An 18,370-nucleotide genomic window follows, 5' to 3' on the forward strand; every position below is an offset into this window, starting at 1 on the left:
ACGTTGGCAGAACAAGCTAGAGATGGTATCTTTTACTTGGACCTGCACGCATATATGACCGAATAGTGACTCCAGGGTCTAGCTTGCTGAGTTCAGGTACCTGGAAAAAAAAAAAAAAAGGATGTGTGTACCTATACTTAAACACATGGGCATGCTTATAGTAAAATGCAAGATGCATTGGTAATATAGAAATGTGTATATATATGTGTGCAATAATGATGTGTGATTACTTTAGTAAAAATATAAAAAAAAATATATATGTACAGAAATAAATATATATACACATAGAATGTAATGTATACGTAACAAGCACATTACCTCCACTCTCTTTCTAGAAAGTAGTCATGGTTAGTACAAGGGAAAACAAGAGAGCTCGTAGCGAGGAACAATCTCATTTCGTACGAGAAGCGAGACCATCAAGTGATACGGGCCCGACCATTGAAACATCTGCTACCTCTGGGAGCATGCGTGAAGTCCCTCCTCCCCGAACTCACGAGGTTCCTTCAGCACCTGTGATCCCTCCAGCTCAAGTACCCCCACCTCCACCAATTATGACCGCCGGAGAGATCTCTGCAATAATGGCTACTATGATGCAGTCCATGCAACAACAGCAGCAAGTTCAACTGCAAATTCAACAACAACAACAAGAGCTGATGACCAGCATGAACACACAACTCATGGCTGCCACGAAGCAGAGAGCTGCGCAACAACCTAACCTCCCTCCAAACTTTCCTCCTCTTGTGCCCCAGGTTACACTAGAAAACTCCACTGCTAAAGTGATGGAGAAGTTTAAGAGACTCCACCCTCCATCTTTCTCTAAGGTTGAATCTGATTCACTACAGCCTGAGAGGTGGATTAGTGCCTTGGAGAAGGCTTTTGAAGTGCTAGAATGTACCAACGCTCAGAAACTGATATGCGCTGGGTACCAGTTGCAAAATGAAGCCACGGCATGGTGGAAATCAGCTCGGCCAAATCTCGAGGCAACTCATCCTGACCCAACATGGGACCAATTTAAAGAAGTGTTCTTTAAGAATTACTTCCCTGAAAGCCTCAGAGATAGAAAGGAAGCAGAGTTCTCTGTCCTTACAAAAGGATCAAAGATAGTACTAGAATACCAACAACAGTTTGAAGATCTGCTCCATTTTGCACCAGATCACTTGAGGAATGAGGCAAGCAAGACCAAGAAGTTTGAGAAAGGACTTAAACCTGAAATAGGGGCTATGTTGTCAATTATGGAGATTGAAACCTATGCTCGGATGGTTGGTAAGGCAAAGACTGTTGAAGACAGACTGAAGGATAAGTCGACTGCATCGCAAGGATCATCTAAAGGCCTAGTAATTTCCAGAATTACAATTGGCCTAACAAGACTTTCAAGAAACCTGGCGGCCCCAGTCTACTGTAGTACCGACGGCCAGAAGCAGGCCAAAATTTGCAACCATACCATTCGGCCTATAACCAGTCAAATCAGTATGTTCATCCGGCTTCTGGTCAAACTACAACATCTGTCCAGACTCCGTGGTCGACGGTAAGCCAAGCAAGTTAAGCTTCTTCTCAAACTACCAGTTCTATGCCTCCTTCCCAATCTACCGATCCCATTCAATGTTTCAGATGTGGTCAGCCTGGTCATTTTGAAAGAGACTGTGTGCATTGAAAAAACAACATACCCTCAAGACTCCAATCATCTGGTCGGGCCTACCAACACCAAGACGGCCGGACCCAAGGGAAAGTGTATGCACTGACCAACGACGAAGCAGAAGCGGATCCAGAAGTAATGACAAGTATTTTTCCAAGAGAACCGTCAAATCAAGTTTAGATAAGTTATATGGTGTAGGGTAGATCTTTGATTGCATCATTATCTTAATTCAAACTTAGGTACTCTAAACCTAGCGTCCATCCCTGCATATGTGCTATTTGATTCCGACGCATCACACTCTTTTGTCTCTAATATCTTTGCAAGTAGAATGAACATAACTCCAAGAAATATAGGGCACGAGTTTACAGTGAGCACCCCAGTCGAAAGTGTAATAAGTTTGAAAGAGGTATTCGATGCTTGTCCCATAGAAATTTACGGGTGAAACTTGATGGCATGTTTAATCAAGTTTAACATGAAGGATTTTGATGTAATCCTAGGAATGGACTGGTTGTCTGCTCACGGAGCAACTGTCATGTGTGTGGAAAGGAAGATCGTGTTTAAGCTTAAGGAAGGAGATGAATTTACCTACAAAAGTGAACCTGTGAGGAAGCCCAAGAAGGTGACGATATCCGCACTCCAAGCGAAGAAGTTACTGGATGAAGGGTGCCAAGGATATCTGGCTACAATTATGGATATAAAAGCAAAGGTAAAACCATTGGAGGAGTTAGATGTAGTTCAGGAATTTCCTGATGTGTTTCCCGAAGACCTAACTCAACTGCCAACAGAGAGAGAAATGGAATTTGCAATAGATCTGATTCCTGGGGCAGCCTCGGTGTCTAAAGCACCGTATCGTATGGCGCCTATAGAGCTGAAGGAGTTACAAATTTAGTTGTAGGATCTATTAAAGAACAATGTCCTTGGCGTGGCACAGACCTTGGTGGGCGTTGGTCCTGTTTGTAAAGAAGAAGGACGAAAGTATGTGTATGTGCATTGATTATCGGGAACTGAACAAACTTACCATCAAGAACCGATACCCGTTGCCACGCATCGATGACCTATTCGATCAGCTGCAAGGTGCAAGTGTTTTCTCAAAGATTGACCTCAGATTCGGGTATCACCAGCCGAGGATCAAAAGCAGTGATATCCATAAGATTGCGTTCAGAACGAGGTACGGACACTACAAGTTTTTGGTGTTGTCCTTCGGACTGAAAAATGCCCCTGTAGCGTTCATGGACATGTTGAATAAGGTGTTTCACGACGTTCTAGACAAGTATGTCATAGTCTTCATAGATGACATTTTAATTTATTCGAAGAATGCAGAGGAACATGCATGCCACCTGAGGTTCGTACTGTAACGGCTAAGAGAACACCAACTGTTCACGAAGTTCAACAAGTGTGAATTTTGGCTTCGCTAGATAGGGTTCCTGGGACATGTAGTCTCAAGTAAGGGCATTAAAGTCGACCCCGGAAAGGTCAAGGCGGTCCTTGAATGGGAGACCCCGAAGAATGCCACGAAAATCTGTAGTTTCTTGGGACTGGCCGATTACTACCGCCGATTCATAAAAAATTTCTCACGAATATCAACACCCATGACCCGGCTAACCAGGAAGGGAGCAAAGTTTGAATAAAGTTTGAATGGTCGGATGCATGTGAGAAGAGTTTTTGTGAGCTTAGAAGATTATTGGTGTCAGCTCTGGTTTTGACCATCCCTGATGGCACAAGTGGCATGACTGTGTACGTAGATGCATCTAGAACTGGCTTGGGTTGTGTTTTTTGCAAAGAGGGAAGGTGGTCGCCTACACATCAACGCAACTAAAGGAACATGAGAAGAACTACCCCACTCACGACCTAGAGTTAGCGGCAGTGGTATTTGCCTTGAAAATTTGGTGGCATTATCTATATGGCAAGAAAAGCAAAATCTTCAGCGACCACAAGAGCCTGAAGTATTTCTTCACGCAGAAGGATCTAAACATGAGACAGAGAAGATGGTTGGAGCTTGTAAAGGACTACAACTGTGACATACAATATCAACCCAAAAAGGCCAACGTAGTCGTAGACGCACTAAGCAGGAAGGCCCAGACACAATCCCTTGCCTCTCTAGCTGTTAGTGAGAAATTGATTGAGGAAGCCATAAAGTTTGATTTGGAACTAATGATTGATGGGACAGCAGTATTGTTGGCAGCCTTGGATGTCCAACCATCAATCAGAGATGAGATAATAGAAAAACAACCAAGAGATCCGAAGGTGTAGAAGATTATTAGAGGCATTCAACAAGGAACTTGGGAGGATCCGGACTTCTCGATTGCTAGTGATGGAGCGCTGAAATTTAGAGATTGGCTGTGTGTCCCAGCCGATTATGATGTGCAGAATCGGATACTCAAAGAAGCCCATAATTCACCCTACTCCATATACCCGGGCAGCACAAAGATGTACAAGGATCTGAAGGGGTATTACTGGTGGATCGGGATGAAGGAAACCATGGCACTATACCTTTCGGAATGCCTCTCCTGCCAATAGATAAAGGCGGAAAGGCACAGACCGCAGGGGTTGTTGCAGCCATTACCAGTCCCTGAGTGGAAGTGGGATCACATTACCATGGATTTTGTGACTGGTCTACCATTTACAAAGAAGGGCATGAACATAATTTGGGTGATTGTTGATAGATTGACAAAATCGGCCCACTTTATTCCTATAAAGGTTACTTATTCGTTGGACAAGCTGGCCCAGCTATACATCGATGGTGTGGTTCATCTTCATGGTGTACTAGTCAGCATCATATCTGATCGAGACCCTAGGTTAGCCTCCAGATTTTGGAGATGTCTTCAACAAGCTATGGGCACTCAGTTAAACCTAAGTACTGCCTTCCACCCTCAGACCGACAGGAAATCTGAGCGAACCATACAGACATTGGAAGATATGCTCAGGGCATGTACCTTAGAGATGAAGGATGGGACTCGCATGTTCCCCTGATAAAATTTTCTTACAATAACAGTTACCATTCCACCATTGGAATGGCACCCTACGAAGCACTATATGGGAGGAAATGCAACACGCCTCTCTACTGGGATGAAGTTGGAGAACGACGCATGATAGGCCCGGAGTTAGTACAGGTCACATGTGAGAAGGTGGACATGATTAGAGAAAAGATCAAAGAGGCTCAATTAAGGCAAAAGAGCTACGCTAATAATAGAAGAAAGGATATTGAGTTCACAGTCGGTGAAAAAGTATTTCTTTAAGTATCACCAACCAAAGGTGTCGCGCGCTTTAGCAAAAAGGGGAAATTGAGCCTGAGGTATATTGGTCCATATGAAATCCTAACAAGAGTTGGATCAGTAGCATACCGGCTAGCTCTACCTCTGACCTTCGAAGGTGTACATAATGTGTTCCACGTGTCGATGCTAAAGAAGTATATCACCAACCCGACACATGTACTTTCGGCTGAACCTGTACATCTTGACGCTGACTTAACCTACGTGGAGCAACCTGAAGAGATCCTGGCTCGGAAGGGACATAAGCTCCGCAACTGAACCATTACTCATGTCAGGGTTCGATGGAGAAATCACACCCCCGAGGAGGCATCGTGGGAAAAAGAAGAAGAAATGCATAAAGAATACCCTCACCTTTTCAGCTTACAAGGTACGTCAATTTTGAGGACAAAATTCTTGTAAGGGGGGAAGGATGTTACATCTATGCACGGACCCTGACTCGAACTCTGAATGTAGGTCCGAAACCGGATGGATCCTGGGTCCTACCCGCTAGCAACAAGTGGTGCACCAACCCGATGATCATTTTTGATGGGGAATAGCCAATGATGTCAAACCTACCCATCCAGAGGCAGCTACTAGACTTGTGTTGCTGTTCCATACACAAATTGATGGACGACCTAAGGTACAGCCATTGCCTAATAAAAAGAGGATTTAAAATTCATTATAAATGTTTTAAACTGGGAGTAATGACCACAAATGGTGCAAGGACAATGTCCTTGGCGTGGCACAGACCTTGGTGGGGCCCAGGTGCAAAAATAGTAAGGATTTACCTACTGGTCTATTGGATCAACCAGTTGGATCGACCAGTACTGCGGTACTGCTCAAAATCCATAACAGATGTGTAGGGCCTAATGTTTTGCACCCCGGATCACCTCCTCGTGCCTGAAATGACTTGTGGGGGCATTACCCAAGCAATGTGAGCATATGGGGACCATTTGAAGCCAATTGCATTTTAGAATGAATTCTAAAAATGCATTCTCCATAGAAACTATTTTAGGCAAACAGCCCTTAGTGGTTGGGCTTATATATAAGCCAGCCTTGGAACCAAGAAGCCTCCTTTGCTTATTTCATTGGAGAGAAAGAAGAGAGGGAGAAGGAGAAAGAGAGGAGAAGAAGAGGAAAGGAAGGCTTGAATTCATCCTTGAACTTGGACTGCCAAGGTAGGGTGCTAACTCTCTATATATCCTGTAATTCTTAAGCCTCCATGAATGATTTGATTTCAGAATCCATGTAGCACAGCCATGAATCACACAGCTTAACAGTTTAGACCATGTATTTTTAGCCTAATCTCTAGGATCTTGGCATGCATGTGCAAATCTGTCATGCTTGACCTCTCATCTACTATTATCACCATAAATGCATGTTGTGTCTGTCACTTCCAGCTTTAGATGACTAATTTTCATGTCTATATTAAGCTTAGAGTAAAACCCATGATGCATGGCTCACTTTTCTCTTAATGCATGATGAATCCCCAACTTAATGAGCATCACAGTGATGTTCTGAAGCTGGTAGAACCTCTTCCATTCTAATTCTAAAGGTTTATGTATGAGCAGCCATGGATGATGACCATGCAAGTTAGATAACCCAACATCACCATGCATGTTAGTTTTTCCATCATGTACATGTTGGATATCATGCATGGAACCCAATAATGTTCTTTGATCATCCATGCATGCTGTTGATCCTCGGATCTAAGCTTAAATAGCTTAGACATTTAAATTCTCGGACTGAACTTGCACTGGTCCATTGCACTGGTCGATTGGACAGACCAGTGCCAATTGACCAGTACTGTAAATTGAAACCTGTGTTATCCCAGGCTTTCTCTTAGGTCTATGATACCCTGCATAGGGCCTCACATGAAGTCTCAACCAAAATAATGCACTAGAGCTCTATTTTGGGCCAATCTGGTATCCCGGGACAGGCCTCGGGCAACCAAACTCATATCTGGCATGGATCTATGAGCCAAACCATTGTTAGAACTACTATAGTATCATCTAATACCCCTGGTGTGAACCCTTTTCAAGTCTGTATCCGAAACCCCCACTGGTTCATTGCCACTGGTCCATTGGATAGACCAGTCCAATCCACCAGTGTAAACCATTGATGAAGAACATGACCCTAACCCCTGCAATTACCTAAAATAGTACCTAGGAACCCTTTAGGGACTATTTCCTCAAACCCCTTATGGTTCTGGCCACAGGAGCCTACTGGTACATTGCCACTGGTCCATTGGATAGACCAGTGCCAATCGACCACTACTGCTATCATGGTAGTTTTGGGTCTAGCTTTGGTCTGGGGGATTGACCAAGGACACCCCTGGTCACGTGGGATAATTCAGTGTGTATTGATGTAATTTTTCTATTTATTTACCTAGGCTTTGATTGTCCACCCAGCGACGCGTATCCGTGCACTCTTACAGGCCAGTAGTCTTTAGATCTGGCAGATTACGGCCAAGGTGAGTGGATATCGGATCATTCTTGTAGGTGTGACCATGTGAACTTGTTGAAGATAACAAAATCTCTTTTATTATTGACATCTGTGCTATATTGCTAATTACTTGCTTTTGGATATTAGAATTACAAATGAAATTGTGAATTGTGGATACGAACATGTTGATAAATAATTATTGAATGAAATGCATACTATGTGAATTATTAGTTTAGATGCCGTAATAGAAGGCTTGGAAATGAAAGGCATGGTGAGCCATAGTATGGGCTGCGGGAGCACCATGTAATTCATACTGAAAATGAGGTTTGTGGTAGCCCGTAGAATGGGATATGGTTGACACCACTCAACTCATACTTATCATGTAGACCATTGGGGTAGGCAAACATACCCTTATGCTACAGCCCTTCCCAACAGGGGTGAATGTGTTGGGTGATTATGGCTTCCTGAATAGCAGAGGGTACCACATGCCAGGTCAGGTTGACGTGGTTAACTTGGGGTCTGCCAAGGGAGGGAGTCGGTGCTCCTGATCCTAGCACGGGTTCCACCCGTAATGATTAAGGTAGCAATCGAGGATCGATAAAGTAGCGACTGAGGTTGTTGTTCGAGTCATTGCAAGTAGCATATACCTAGTGACTTAGCTGTGATGTTAGGTGGACTAGAGTAATAAACTTGAACCCAGCATGTAGATTGATGATTGTAATGGTTGTACCTGCTTGCATGAACTTATGTCATTTGCTGGGCTCGATGGAGCTCATCCCTCGTGGATTGTTTCTTTTAGATGATTTTGCAGGTGCACATTACCCTGAGTGGGAGGATCCTTATGGACAATATGGTGATGGTGATCGTGAACATTCTGATGTGGACCCCTACAGAGGTGATCCCTTTGATGCGGGTGCACAGGATTAGGTTGGAGGAGCTTTTTTGATGGTGGCTGTCCTTTCTTTTTGATGTTCATAGAACATTCTTTTTGTGGATAGCTGTATGGCACTTTTCTTTTGTATAGCTTACAGATGCAACTTTCATGTATTTTGATTTATGTTGTTCGGCTATGAAAAGGTCATGTTTGTAGTTGTTATGAGTTTCTGTGAGGTGATCCTCTGTTAAACAATGTAGGTATGGAAGTACTATGGGTGGTGAGCTATTGTTGGACAATGTACTTTGGTAGCTCTTTTATGTAAATATAACACTTTATCTTCCATTGCACTCTATTTCCAATTATAAATTGTAAATGTGGTGTGTGCCTGCTGAGTAGTGTTTGCTTCCGGATCCTGGAGTTTCGACGGATGTGGTTCAACATCCAGGTTACCCGCCCGACCCACCTAGGGGGTGGTTCAGGGTGTGACAACCTTGACCCAGCCCTCTTTCCATACCAAAGAAACCAATTGGGCCTCCGTTTACAAAGACAAAGATTCTAGTAGACGACAACAAGGTGTGAAGCCAAAGAAACCATCGATCACTAAAGCCAAAGCTTCGCATCACCAAGAACAGTAACTCCCAAGAAAGAGAGTCATAGGTTTTTTGCACATCCGGCTTAAGGTCAATGCCACCACCTTGACCGTCTTATGCATAAGATTACTCAGCTCGAAGGCCAAGCAGATATTTGTGGATATGACTTTACCGTTTTGAAACGCACCCTGCTCCTCAGAGATAAGGTGAGGAAGAAACACACCCAACCTATTCGCCAAGATTTTAGAGATAATTTTGTAGAAGAAGTTCCCCATACAGATAGACCGAAACTTGTCCAGGGATATACCATTCTCCAGCTTAGGAATAAGGGTAATAAAGCAATTATTAACCCCTTTTGGCATAATTCCCTCCTAGAAGAAATTAACCACCGCGTTCCCCACATCGCTTCCCACCACATCCCAACACCGTCTAAAGAAAGAACCATGGAAACTATCAGGACCAGGCGAGCTGTTTGGGTCAAGGTCCCACACCGCCGCCTTCACTTCAATAGGACTAGGAACACGATCCAAGGCAACCCTATCCTCTGCATCCAACACATGGGGAATGCCATCAAGGATTTCCAAGTGCTCAACCAGTGGAACATCCTTATGAAAGTCTTCAAAGTATTTGCTCACACAATTAGCCACACCTGTAGGGTCCGAAACAAAAGCACCATCTCTCATTTTAAGGCATCTAATCTGATTTTTAGCTCTCCTTATAGCTGCAGAAAGGTGAAAGAATTTTGAGTTGCGGGTCACCCTCTTTAAGCCATTAATTTCTGGATTTTTCTTTCCAAAGCTTTTCACTGTTATCCAAAGCTGACAGATATCTAGTTTTAGCATCTACTTCCTGACCATACAAGAAGTCATTTACACCACAAATATCCAATATGTCTTGCCCCTCTTCTAACTCAAATTTAGCCTCCTTCACAGCCAAGATGAGATTTGGGAAAGCTTCACGAGACCACACTCTCAAAACCGGTTTGAGTCTCTTTAATTTCTGGCTCAAAATAAAAATAAGAGAACCCATCACCAGCTGCCTCCAGGACTGCTTAACCACCTCAAAGAATTCAGGTTTATCCATCCAGAAATTATGGAACCAAAAAGGGGCATTCTTAGGCTTACACAAAGACTCATAAGCAATAAAAAGAGGGGAATGATCCAACGCCACGTGGGGTAAAACCCGCTGAGAGAAGGATTGGAAGATGTCGAACCAATTGGAGGTACCAAAACTACGATCCAACATGGCCTCCACGCGACCCCTAGATCTGTTGTTGGACCAAGTAAACCTTTTCCCAAAAGAGGGAATAGAGATGAGACTACAGGAATCCACCCAAGCACCAAACTCCATAGCCGAACCCACAGAGAAAGTCCTAGGCCCTCTCTTCTCTTCAGAAGCAAGGTAGCATTAAAGTCACCAATAACAAGCCACGGCTCAGAAACCAAATTGAGGTTAATCAAATCCATCCAAAGCTCCCACCGATATGCTCGAAAGCAACTGGCATGAACGACCATATTAAAAACCAAACCCCCATTCTAGATGACAGACATGGAGATTTGTTACTCGGACACATAAATAATAGATGGGCACTGCAGGCCCAACTTCCACAAGACCCAAAGGTTCAGGATAGAATCCGAGCGCAAGTTATGAATAAGATCTACTGAGTAACCCAATTTATTGAAAAAAAAAAACTGGGAATCTACTAACCTCAACCTTTGGCTCAGCCAAACAAAACAAATCCGGACAGAGATACGATAGAATAGACACAATCGCCAAATAGCCCGCCTTCTTTCTACTACCTCTAATATTCCAGAAGAGCACTTTCATTGCATACTAGAAGATTTCTCTGCCAAACGTTCCAAACGTTTGCGACCCTAATGGTCCACTTGCGACGCCAACCTACCTCTGCGCTGCATGGGAGGTGCCCTACTCTCCTCCTCCGCCAAAATAAAAGCTTCATCAATAGTAGTAGTTTCCTTCGTATGCACCACCGTGCCATTTAAGAAGGACATCTCAGCTATTTCTTCCACAACATGGGAGTCCTCAACATGAAGAACAACTTCCAAATCACAATCATCAATTGGCACCAAACCAGTGCCAATAGATTGCACTTGCGCTGCACCCCTTCCATGTCTACCCCCACTGGTTGGGCTAACACAAGCACCAGTTGCTGACCCGCCCCAAGGAGCACCAGACCGACCATGATCCACGTTGAATAAGCTAGCCCGATCCGATCCATAACCCGGACCAATTTTAGAACCAAACCTGGGAGATGAGTTCAAAAACTGCCGCAAGCTTTAAGGAATCATAGTGGACTTGGAAGGATGATTTCCAATCCTAGCACCGCTCACGCCATTTCGTTCGAAGAAAGTCACCTCTCTTAGAGAGGGGGATACACCCTGACCAGTCACCACGTGGTCCTCCCTCATATCACTCCCCAACACTTCCTCCCCACTACACGGATGAGGGGGATATCTTTCTAGATTAAGGCTAATAGAATTGGAATGTCCAGGGATTCCTTCCTCCTCAAGATTTCTTTCCAAAAAATGATCGCCACCCTCAACAGCGTCCTCAGCCTCACCCACCACCAGAGCCACCACTGCATGAATCACCAGACGAACACCAACAAGAGAATCAGGGACTCTAGAGGAGCCTTGAGGAGAGCCACCCTACACTTCATTTGCTGGGAGAGGGTTAGCCGAAGAGCCCAGGCTACCAGCATTCGAAACATTGTCCTCGTCAATCACCACTACCTTGAACTTCGTGACTTTCTTAGCCTCCACCTCCAATTGCTCCTTGCAGTTGCTAAAGACATGACCGACTCTCTTGCAGAAACCACACTATAGTAGATTATCTTTATAAACCACTGATTGTTTGAATTATCATCTCCTATTGATAATTGGCCTGCTTCAGTTGGAGAGGATCTTAGGTTTGTTGCTCAGGGAAGGCCAAGATTCCAGTGGCGCTAGTACTTTTCTTCTTTTCTCTTAGCCTGTTCTATGTCAGCTTTTTTTGCTAAAATGTAATTTGTATTAGAAAAAAGAGGGAATATACAAAGAGAAACCAAAGAAAAGGCTTCACAGAAGGAAGCCACTTAACACCAAATCACAATACAAAACAGAACCATCAGCATATACGAAATCTCGATCTGCATTGAGCATTTATCCTAAGTTCTGAGACAATAGAATTAGGGAATGAAATCATTGTAGAAGTTTTCTCTTCTTTTGCAGCTGACTTTGCAAGATAATCCTCCATAGGATTAGCTTCCCGATAGCAATGTGACACGCGCCAATCAATGGAGAGCAAGAAGGATTGAAGCGAGAACCACTCTTGATGAACAATCCAAGGAACCAACCCTTTTGAAAGGAGAATAAAGACAGCATTTGAATCACACTCCAGCTAAAGTTTGTGAATATTCAGGGATTTGGCCCAAGATAGGCCCTGTATAGCATCTGAAAATTCAGCAGCAAAATTATTCTTCAATCCCAAGAAAGACCTAAAAGAGAAGATCAAATTGGCCTAAGAATCCCAAAAAATACTACGTACTTCTGGCTTTCTTGGATTACCCAGAGAACACCCATCAACATTCAATTTTATCCAATCATGAGGAGGGGAACACCAAGAGACCTCAAGGATATCCGATGGTTTTTTTAATATAATCGGAAGTCGGAGTTGTCTAGCACAGATTAAATCAGAAACCAAAGACACTATGTTCTTGAACTTAGCAGAAATTAATTAAAATATCTGACACCAAATATTGGCAAAGTGTAGCAAAATTTGTCAACTTTTTGTCAAATCTTCTACGGTTTCTTTCCGACCAGATCAGTAGAGGAACCAATGTAATACCTGAGCATAAAGCATCTTTAAGGCCAATTACTCTAGACTAATGCCTCCACCATTGGCTCAGATCCAAAAAGGAAAGAGGAGTGCACTAGGTCACCCTGAAAAAATTTGTGAAGAAATTCCAGATTTCCATAGAAAAATCACAATTCAGGAACAAGTGATTAAAAGATTCTATCTCCTTCAAACATAAGCTGCATCTAGAAGAAAGGGGAACTCCTTTCCTTTGTACTTTGTCATCTGTCGCAACGTTCCTATTAGATATCTTCATTCGATGAGTCAGCATCGACTCATCTTTCCCTTCTTGTGTATATTTGTATATATTCTTAGAGATTAGTTAGGATCAGATTAGGTTCTTTTGATCAACAGTTTTGGTAGTTTTCTTATATCAAGGAGATAATCTCCACAGTGTATGTGTATATATTCTTTTACCATTAGTGAAATGAATCACACGAATTACATCCAATTACCATCTTAATATGGTATCAGCCTAACATCCGATCCTCCTCTCCTCCATTTTCCTCTGCAAATGGCCAAACCTCCGGTCGTTTCTGACCCCACCTCTCTTTACTTTCTCCACAATTTTGATCACCCTGGCACCCCTCTTGTCACCCAACTACTCAATGGTGATAATTTCCCAATCTGGAGCCACTCCATCACCATGGCTCTCCAGGCAAAGAACAAACTCGGTTTCATTGACGGCACCCTTGCCCAGTCGGCTGCTGATTGCGATGATTATCTCGCCTGGGGTTGTTCCAATTCCATGGTTACTTCATGGCTCATTCATTCCACCATCCCCTCTATCGCCAACAACATTCTCTGGACAACGAATGCTCGAGATGTTTGGGTCGATCTCAGTGACAGGTTTTCTTAGCAAAATGCCCCATGCATATTTGAAATCCGGCGTTCTATATCCAATCACTCTCAAGGAACTGATTCAGTCTCTGCCTTCTATCTTGCATCAAGTCTTACCGTGATGAATTATCTTCATATCGGACAATTCCTACCTACACCTGTGGCGCCATGACAACGCTCAATGCTTATGTCAAAACTGATGCTCTCATGGATTTTTTACAGGGTCTTAATGACTCCTTCTTCTCTGTTTGAAGTCAAATACTTCTTATGGATCCATTGCCAAGCATGGCCAAAGCTTATTCCCTGTTGTTTCAAGAAGAAAGACAGCGATCCTTACAAGGATCCCGTTCTATTCCCCTTGATCAGGTTGCGTTGGCTGCTCAGCCTTCGTCTTCCCGAAACGATTCCAAAGGCCATGCTTGCATGAAAGATCATTGCAACTATTGCAACATGGAAGGGCATTCAGACTCCAGGTGCTTGAAGCAACATGGTTATCCACCCAATTGGATGCCTCGTAACAGCGACACTGCCAAGACCAAGTCTTGCAACAATTCTAGTTCTTCCAATGGTGCTGCTGCTGCCTGTTACCCTGCTGCCCATGCCACACAGTCCGGCGACCTTGCTGTACATGCTCCTGCTCTTCCCACCATATCTACAGAACAAATCCATTAACTTCTTGCCCTTCTCCCTGCTGGTAATCCCCACCCCTTGGCAAACGTTGCAGGTACAGCACTTCTTACACTCAATCCTTCTAATTTTTGGATTATCGATACTGGCGCTACAGACCATATGGTGTCGGATTCCACCTTTTTTTCCACCTTCACACAACCCACTTCTTCTTCTATTCGGTTACCTGATGGGTCTACCACACCTTTAACCCATGTTGGTACTATGCCCTTGTTTTCCCATTTAACTCTTACAAATGTACTTCTTGTTCCCATTCAACGGGCTTTTCTGGGAATTTTCATTGGTTACCCTCATGGGCAAAAGGGTTAAAAAATTTATGACCCTTCTACCAAGGTTACTTATGTATCTCGTGATGTTATTTTTCATAAAAAAGTTTTTCCCTTCGATCTATACCCTAACCCCTCTACAACACCCTCATATGCTTTTCCTCTACCACCCACGGACCATGATGAACCCCCACCGCCACCCCCTGCCCTAGCTCCACCACCAAACTCATATCCCCTTGATCATGCCACTCCAACGTCATCACCACCACCCCCTCAACCTGAACCCCCTGCCCCTACCCAACCTCCCTCTCTTACTCAACCCTCCATGCGCCCTACTCGGGCCATTAAACCTCCAAGTTATCTAAAAGATTACCACTTGTCTCTTGCTCAAGCAAATAAGTCTTCAACTGTTGGTCATGGTACGTCTCACCCACTTGCTTACTCTTTAAGTTATCATCATTTTTCCTCTAATCATATGTCTTTTCTCACTGCTCTAACCACTACCACTGAGCCTACCAACTTTGCCGAGGCTATGAAACATTCCGAATGGCATGACACAATGCAGAATGAGATTGTTGCTCCCACTAAAAACAAGACTTGGACTTTGGTTCCGCTACCTCCTGGCAAAAAGGCTATTGGGTCTAAATGGGTGTTTAAAATTAAACGCTAAGCGGATGGTTCTGTCAAAAGATTTAAGGCCCGCCATGTTGCAAAGGGCTACACACAAATTGAAGGGGTCGATTACCATGACACCTATGCTCCTGTGGCTAAACTGGTCATCGTCCGTGTGCTTCTTACTGTGACCGTTGCACGTGGATGGTCTCTTCATCAATTAGATGTCAACAATGCATTTTTACATGGAGATCTCTTGGAAGATGTTTATATGTAAGGGGGAGACCGTCGTTTACAAACTCTGATGGTCTCTCTATGGGCTCAAGCAGGCATCACGGAATTGGTTCTCTAAATTGTCTACTGTCCTATTCAGTTTTGGTTTTATACAATCACAGGCCAATCATTCTCTGTTTGTCCTTCAACAACAATCGGCTTCCATCTTCATTCTTGTGTACGTCAATGACATCATCATCATTGGTTCAGATGACACCTTACTCCAGGATATCAAGACTCGCATTTGTTCTCAGTTCCAGACTAAAGATATTGGCCCCCTGAAATATTTTCTTGGCATAGAGGTTACTCGTTCCCAAAAGGGCCTTTACCTTTGCCAACGGAAATACACTCTTGATATACTCAGTGATAGTGGACTCATTGGCACTTGACCGGCAGATTTCCCAATGGAACAGAACCTTAAGCTATCTGATGCTATGGGCACTATTCTTTCTGATCCGGGCATCTACCGACGGTTGGTTGGTCGCTTAATTTATCTCACCGTTACCTGGCCAGACATTGTACATACAGTCAATATTTTGAGCCAATTCATGCACCAACCCCGCCAACCTCACCTAGAGGCTGCACATCGATTACTTTGATATCTGAAAGGTACACCTAGACAAGGCATTTTCCTCCATGTAGATTCTGATCTTCGCTTAATGGCCTTTTGTGACTCAGATTGGGCTAGCTGTCCAATGACTAGATGATCCACCACAGGCTATTACATTCTTCTTGGCTCTAATCCGATTTCTTGAAAAACCAAAAAGCAAACCACTATGTCACACTCCTCTACCGAGGCCGAGTACCGTGCTATGGCCGTGGCTACCTACGAAATCACTTAGCTCTCATATCTCTTACAAGACATTGGCTTGCCATCATAGAAGGGTATTCTGTTATATTATGATAACCAGGCAGCACTCCACATTGCTGCTAACCCAGTTTACCACGAGCAAACAAAACACATCGAAATACATTGCCATGTCATTCATGAGAAGTTACAACAGGGACTTATTTGCACCTCCAAGATTGCTTCGGCTAATCAGCTAGCTGACCTATTCACTAAATCTCTTGGTCGAGCTCAATTTCAGCACCTAAAGTCCAAGCTGGGCATTCGGGACCTTCATGCACCACCTTGAGGGGGAGTATTAGATATCTTCATTGGATGAGTCAGCATCGACTCATCTTTCCCTTCTTTTGTATATTTGTATATATTCTTAGAGATTAGTTAGGATCAGATTAGGATCTTTTGATCAACAGTTTTGGTAGTTTTCTTATATCAAGGAGATAATCTCTACAGTGTATTTGTATATATTCTTTTACCATTAGTGAAATGAATCACATGAATTACATCCAATTACCATCTTAACAGTTCCCATGATGGAGTATCTAACCAAAGATAGCCTGATGAGGCTGCATCCCATGCTTCTAAACCAACGACCACCAAGGGGCGTGATGAGCACATTTATGTGTGAAATCTTAGGGCATAAATCATACATTTTACTACCTTGGACAGAGTTACTTTGGTATTTTTTTATGTTTTTCGGGTTTTAGGTGAATTCTTGTGAAAATAGAGCAAAAGATGCTAAGAATAGCCGGAAGCGCCTAGGAGTCGAGAAAATCAAGTTTGGATTGAGCACTGAAAGAATCACGCCAATCAATCAAATTTGAATGTAATTACAGTGGGCCCCTTAGCATAATTTGGAGGTGTTAATAGTATGGATGCGTAGCCCGTCGAGTCAGCTTCACAACGGTTCAAACGACACTTGATTCCGAGTTGAAACAGAGAAGTTACGGCCGTTTTCGTGGATAGGGGTTTATTTATAATTATTGATAGTCGGCCGGGACCAAAGAAAGCGGAAGTTCGGATTTTAGGGGTCTTAGCGCAATTATCAAAAGTTATCTTTTTGTCAGCCGAAAGATTCTATTTGGAAGGCTCTGGAGCAGTCCAACTTCAACTTGAGATATCTTGGGCTCCCGAACTCCAAATTGGACAAAATTTGGGTCTATTTTGGGTGATTTTTCATAAGGAATACAACAGTGAGGCCCATATAAGCATCCCATGCTCCATGTTTTTTGAAGGACAGATATGACATTTTATTAATTGTGAGTGAAATCCTGGTCATCACCCTTGCTCTCTCTCTCCTCCAACTTTTCAAGGGCACTTTTGGGGTTTGACTATGGATAGATTTAATTTGAAAAATATTCTCTCATCAATGGAAGGTTGAAAAGTCAAAGATGCCTTGATCTCATTGCTTGGAGAAGACACCTACAAAGAAAATGAAGTACAAGTTAGAATTAGAAAGTTACTTTTTAATAAATAGAAGGTTTATGTATCTAGGATTCTCTTCTCTCCCTCTTTCTAGTTTTTTTCTTTTTTCTTGGGATTCAAGGCAATGTAAAGGAGGAAGGAGAAGAGAATATTCTCTTTTCTTAGGAATTATTTCTCCTACCACTTCCCTCTTCTCTCTTCTCCCTTCCCCCTATAAATACCCCTTGCCCTTTGGGTTGTAAGAAGTTAGTTCTAGTTCAGTTTTTAAGTTAGTTTTAGTTTAGTTTTAATTTAGTTTTTAGTTCAATTAATTAGTGAAATTTCTTCTTCTCTTCTTCTAGTTTTTTGGCTTTCTAAGTTCTAGTTTGATTTCATGCTTTCAATTCCATGATTGTAATACTTTTGATTCATGCTTTAATTTTATGTCTTTAATATGGTTGTAATAATTCTAGTTTAGTTTCAAGCTCTCTAGTCTAAGTTCCTAAGTTGATGACAAGACTTGGAGATTTAGAAGAGGAAGCCATGCAAGGTTTGTTCAAGTATCCAGGTTTTTACTCTCTAAACTCTTAAAACTCATTCTCCCTCTCTTTTTTCATCTCATTCTTCTTCTTCTTCTCCCTCTATTTCTTTTATTTTTTTTATGTGGTTGTGGTTAGATGGATATGTTTTAGGACGCCAATTTAATTTGTTAGATGCTTGTGAGTTAGGATGTGTTAATTTGTTAGTTTAATTAGTTTAATTTAACACTTTAATTTGGTTCACTTTGTATTACTTT

At 42.8% G+C, this 18,370-nt stretch overlaps 3 protein-coding genes across 3 annotated transcripts; all 3 read left to right on the forward strand.

The window, feature by feature from the left end:
• Nucleotides 1-344: 344 nt before the first annotated feature.
• On the forward strand, nucleotides 345-1,529 carry LOC122649475. The gene has a single exon (XM_043842652.1). It carries the CDS (start codon nucleotides 345-347, stop codon nucleotides 1,527-1,529), a length of 1,185 nt encoding a protein of 394 aa, XP_043698587.1.
• A 576-nt stretch (nucleotides 1,530-2,105) lies between these two features.
• On the forward strand, nucleotides 2,106-2,522 carry LOC122649482. The gene has a single exon (XM_043842664.1). The coding sequence runs from the start codon at nucleotides 2,106-2,108 to the stop codon at nucleotides 2,520-2,522; it is 417 nt and encodes a 138-aa protein (XP_043698599.1).
• Nucleotides 2,523-13,773: 11,251 nt separating this feature from the next.
• Nucleotides 13,774-15,715, forward strand: LOC122649489. The gene is made up of 2 exons (XM_043842675.1): nucleotides 13,774-14,112; nucleotides 15,449-15,715. Exons 1-2 carry the CDS (start codon nucleotides 13,774-13,776, stop codon nucleotides 15,713-15,715), a joined length of 606 nt encoding a protein of 201 aa, XP_043698610.1.
• The last annotated feature ends 2,655 nt before the right edge of the window (nucleotides 15,716-18,370 follow it).

This window comes from Telopea speciosissima, chromosome 1 (assembly GCF_018873765.1).
Source record: "Telopea speciosissima isolate NSW1024214 ecotype Mountain lineage chromosome 1, Tspe_v1, whole genome shotgun sequence".
Lineage (NCBI taxonomy): Eukaryota > Viridiplantae > Streptophyta > Magnoliopsida > Proteales > Proteaceae > Telopea > Telopea speciosissima.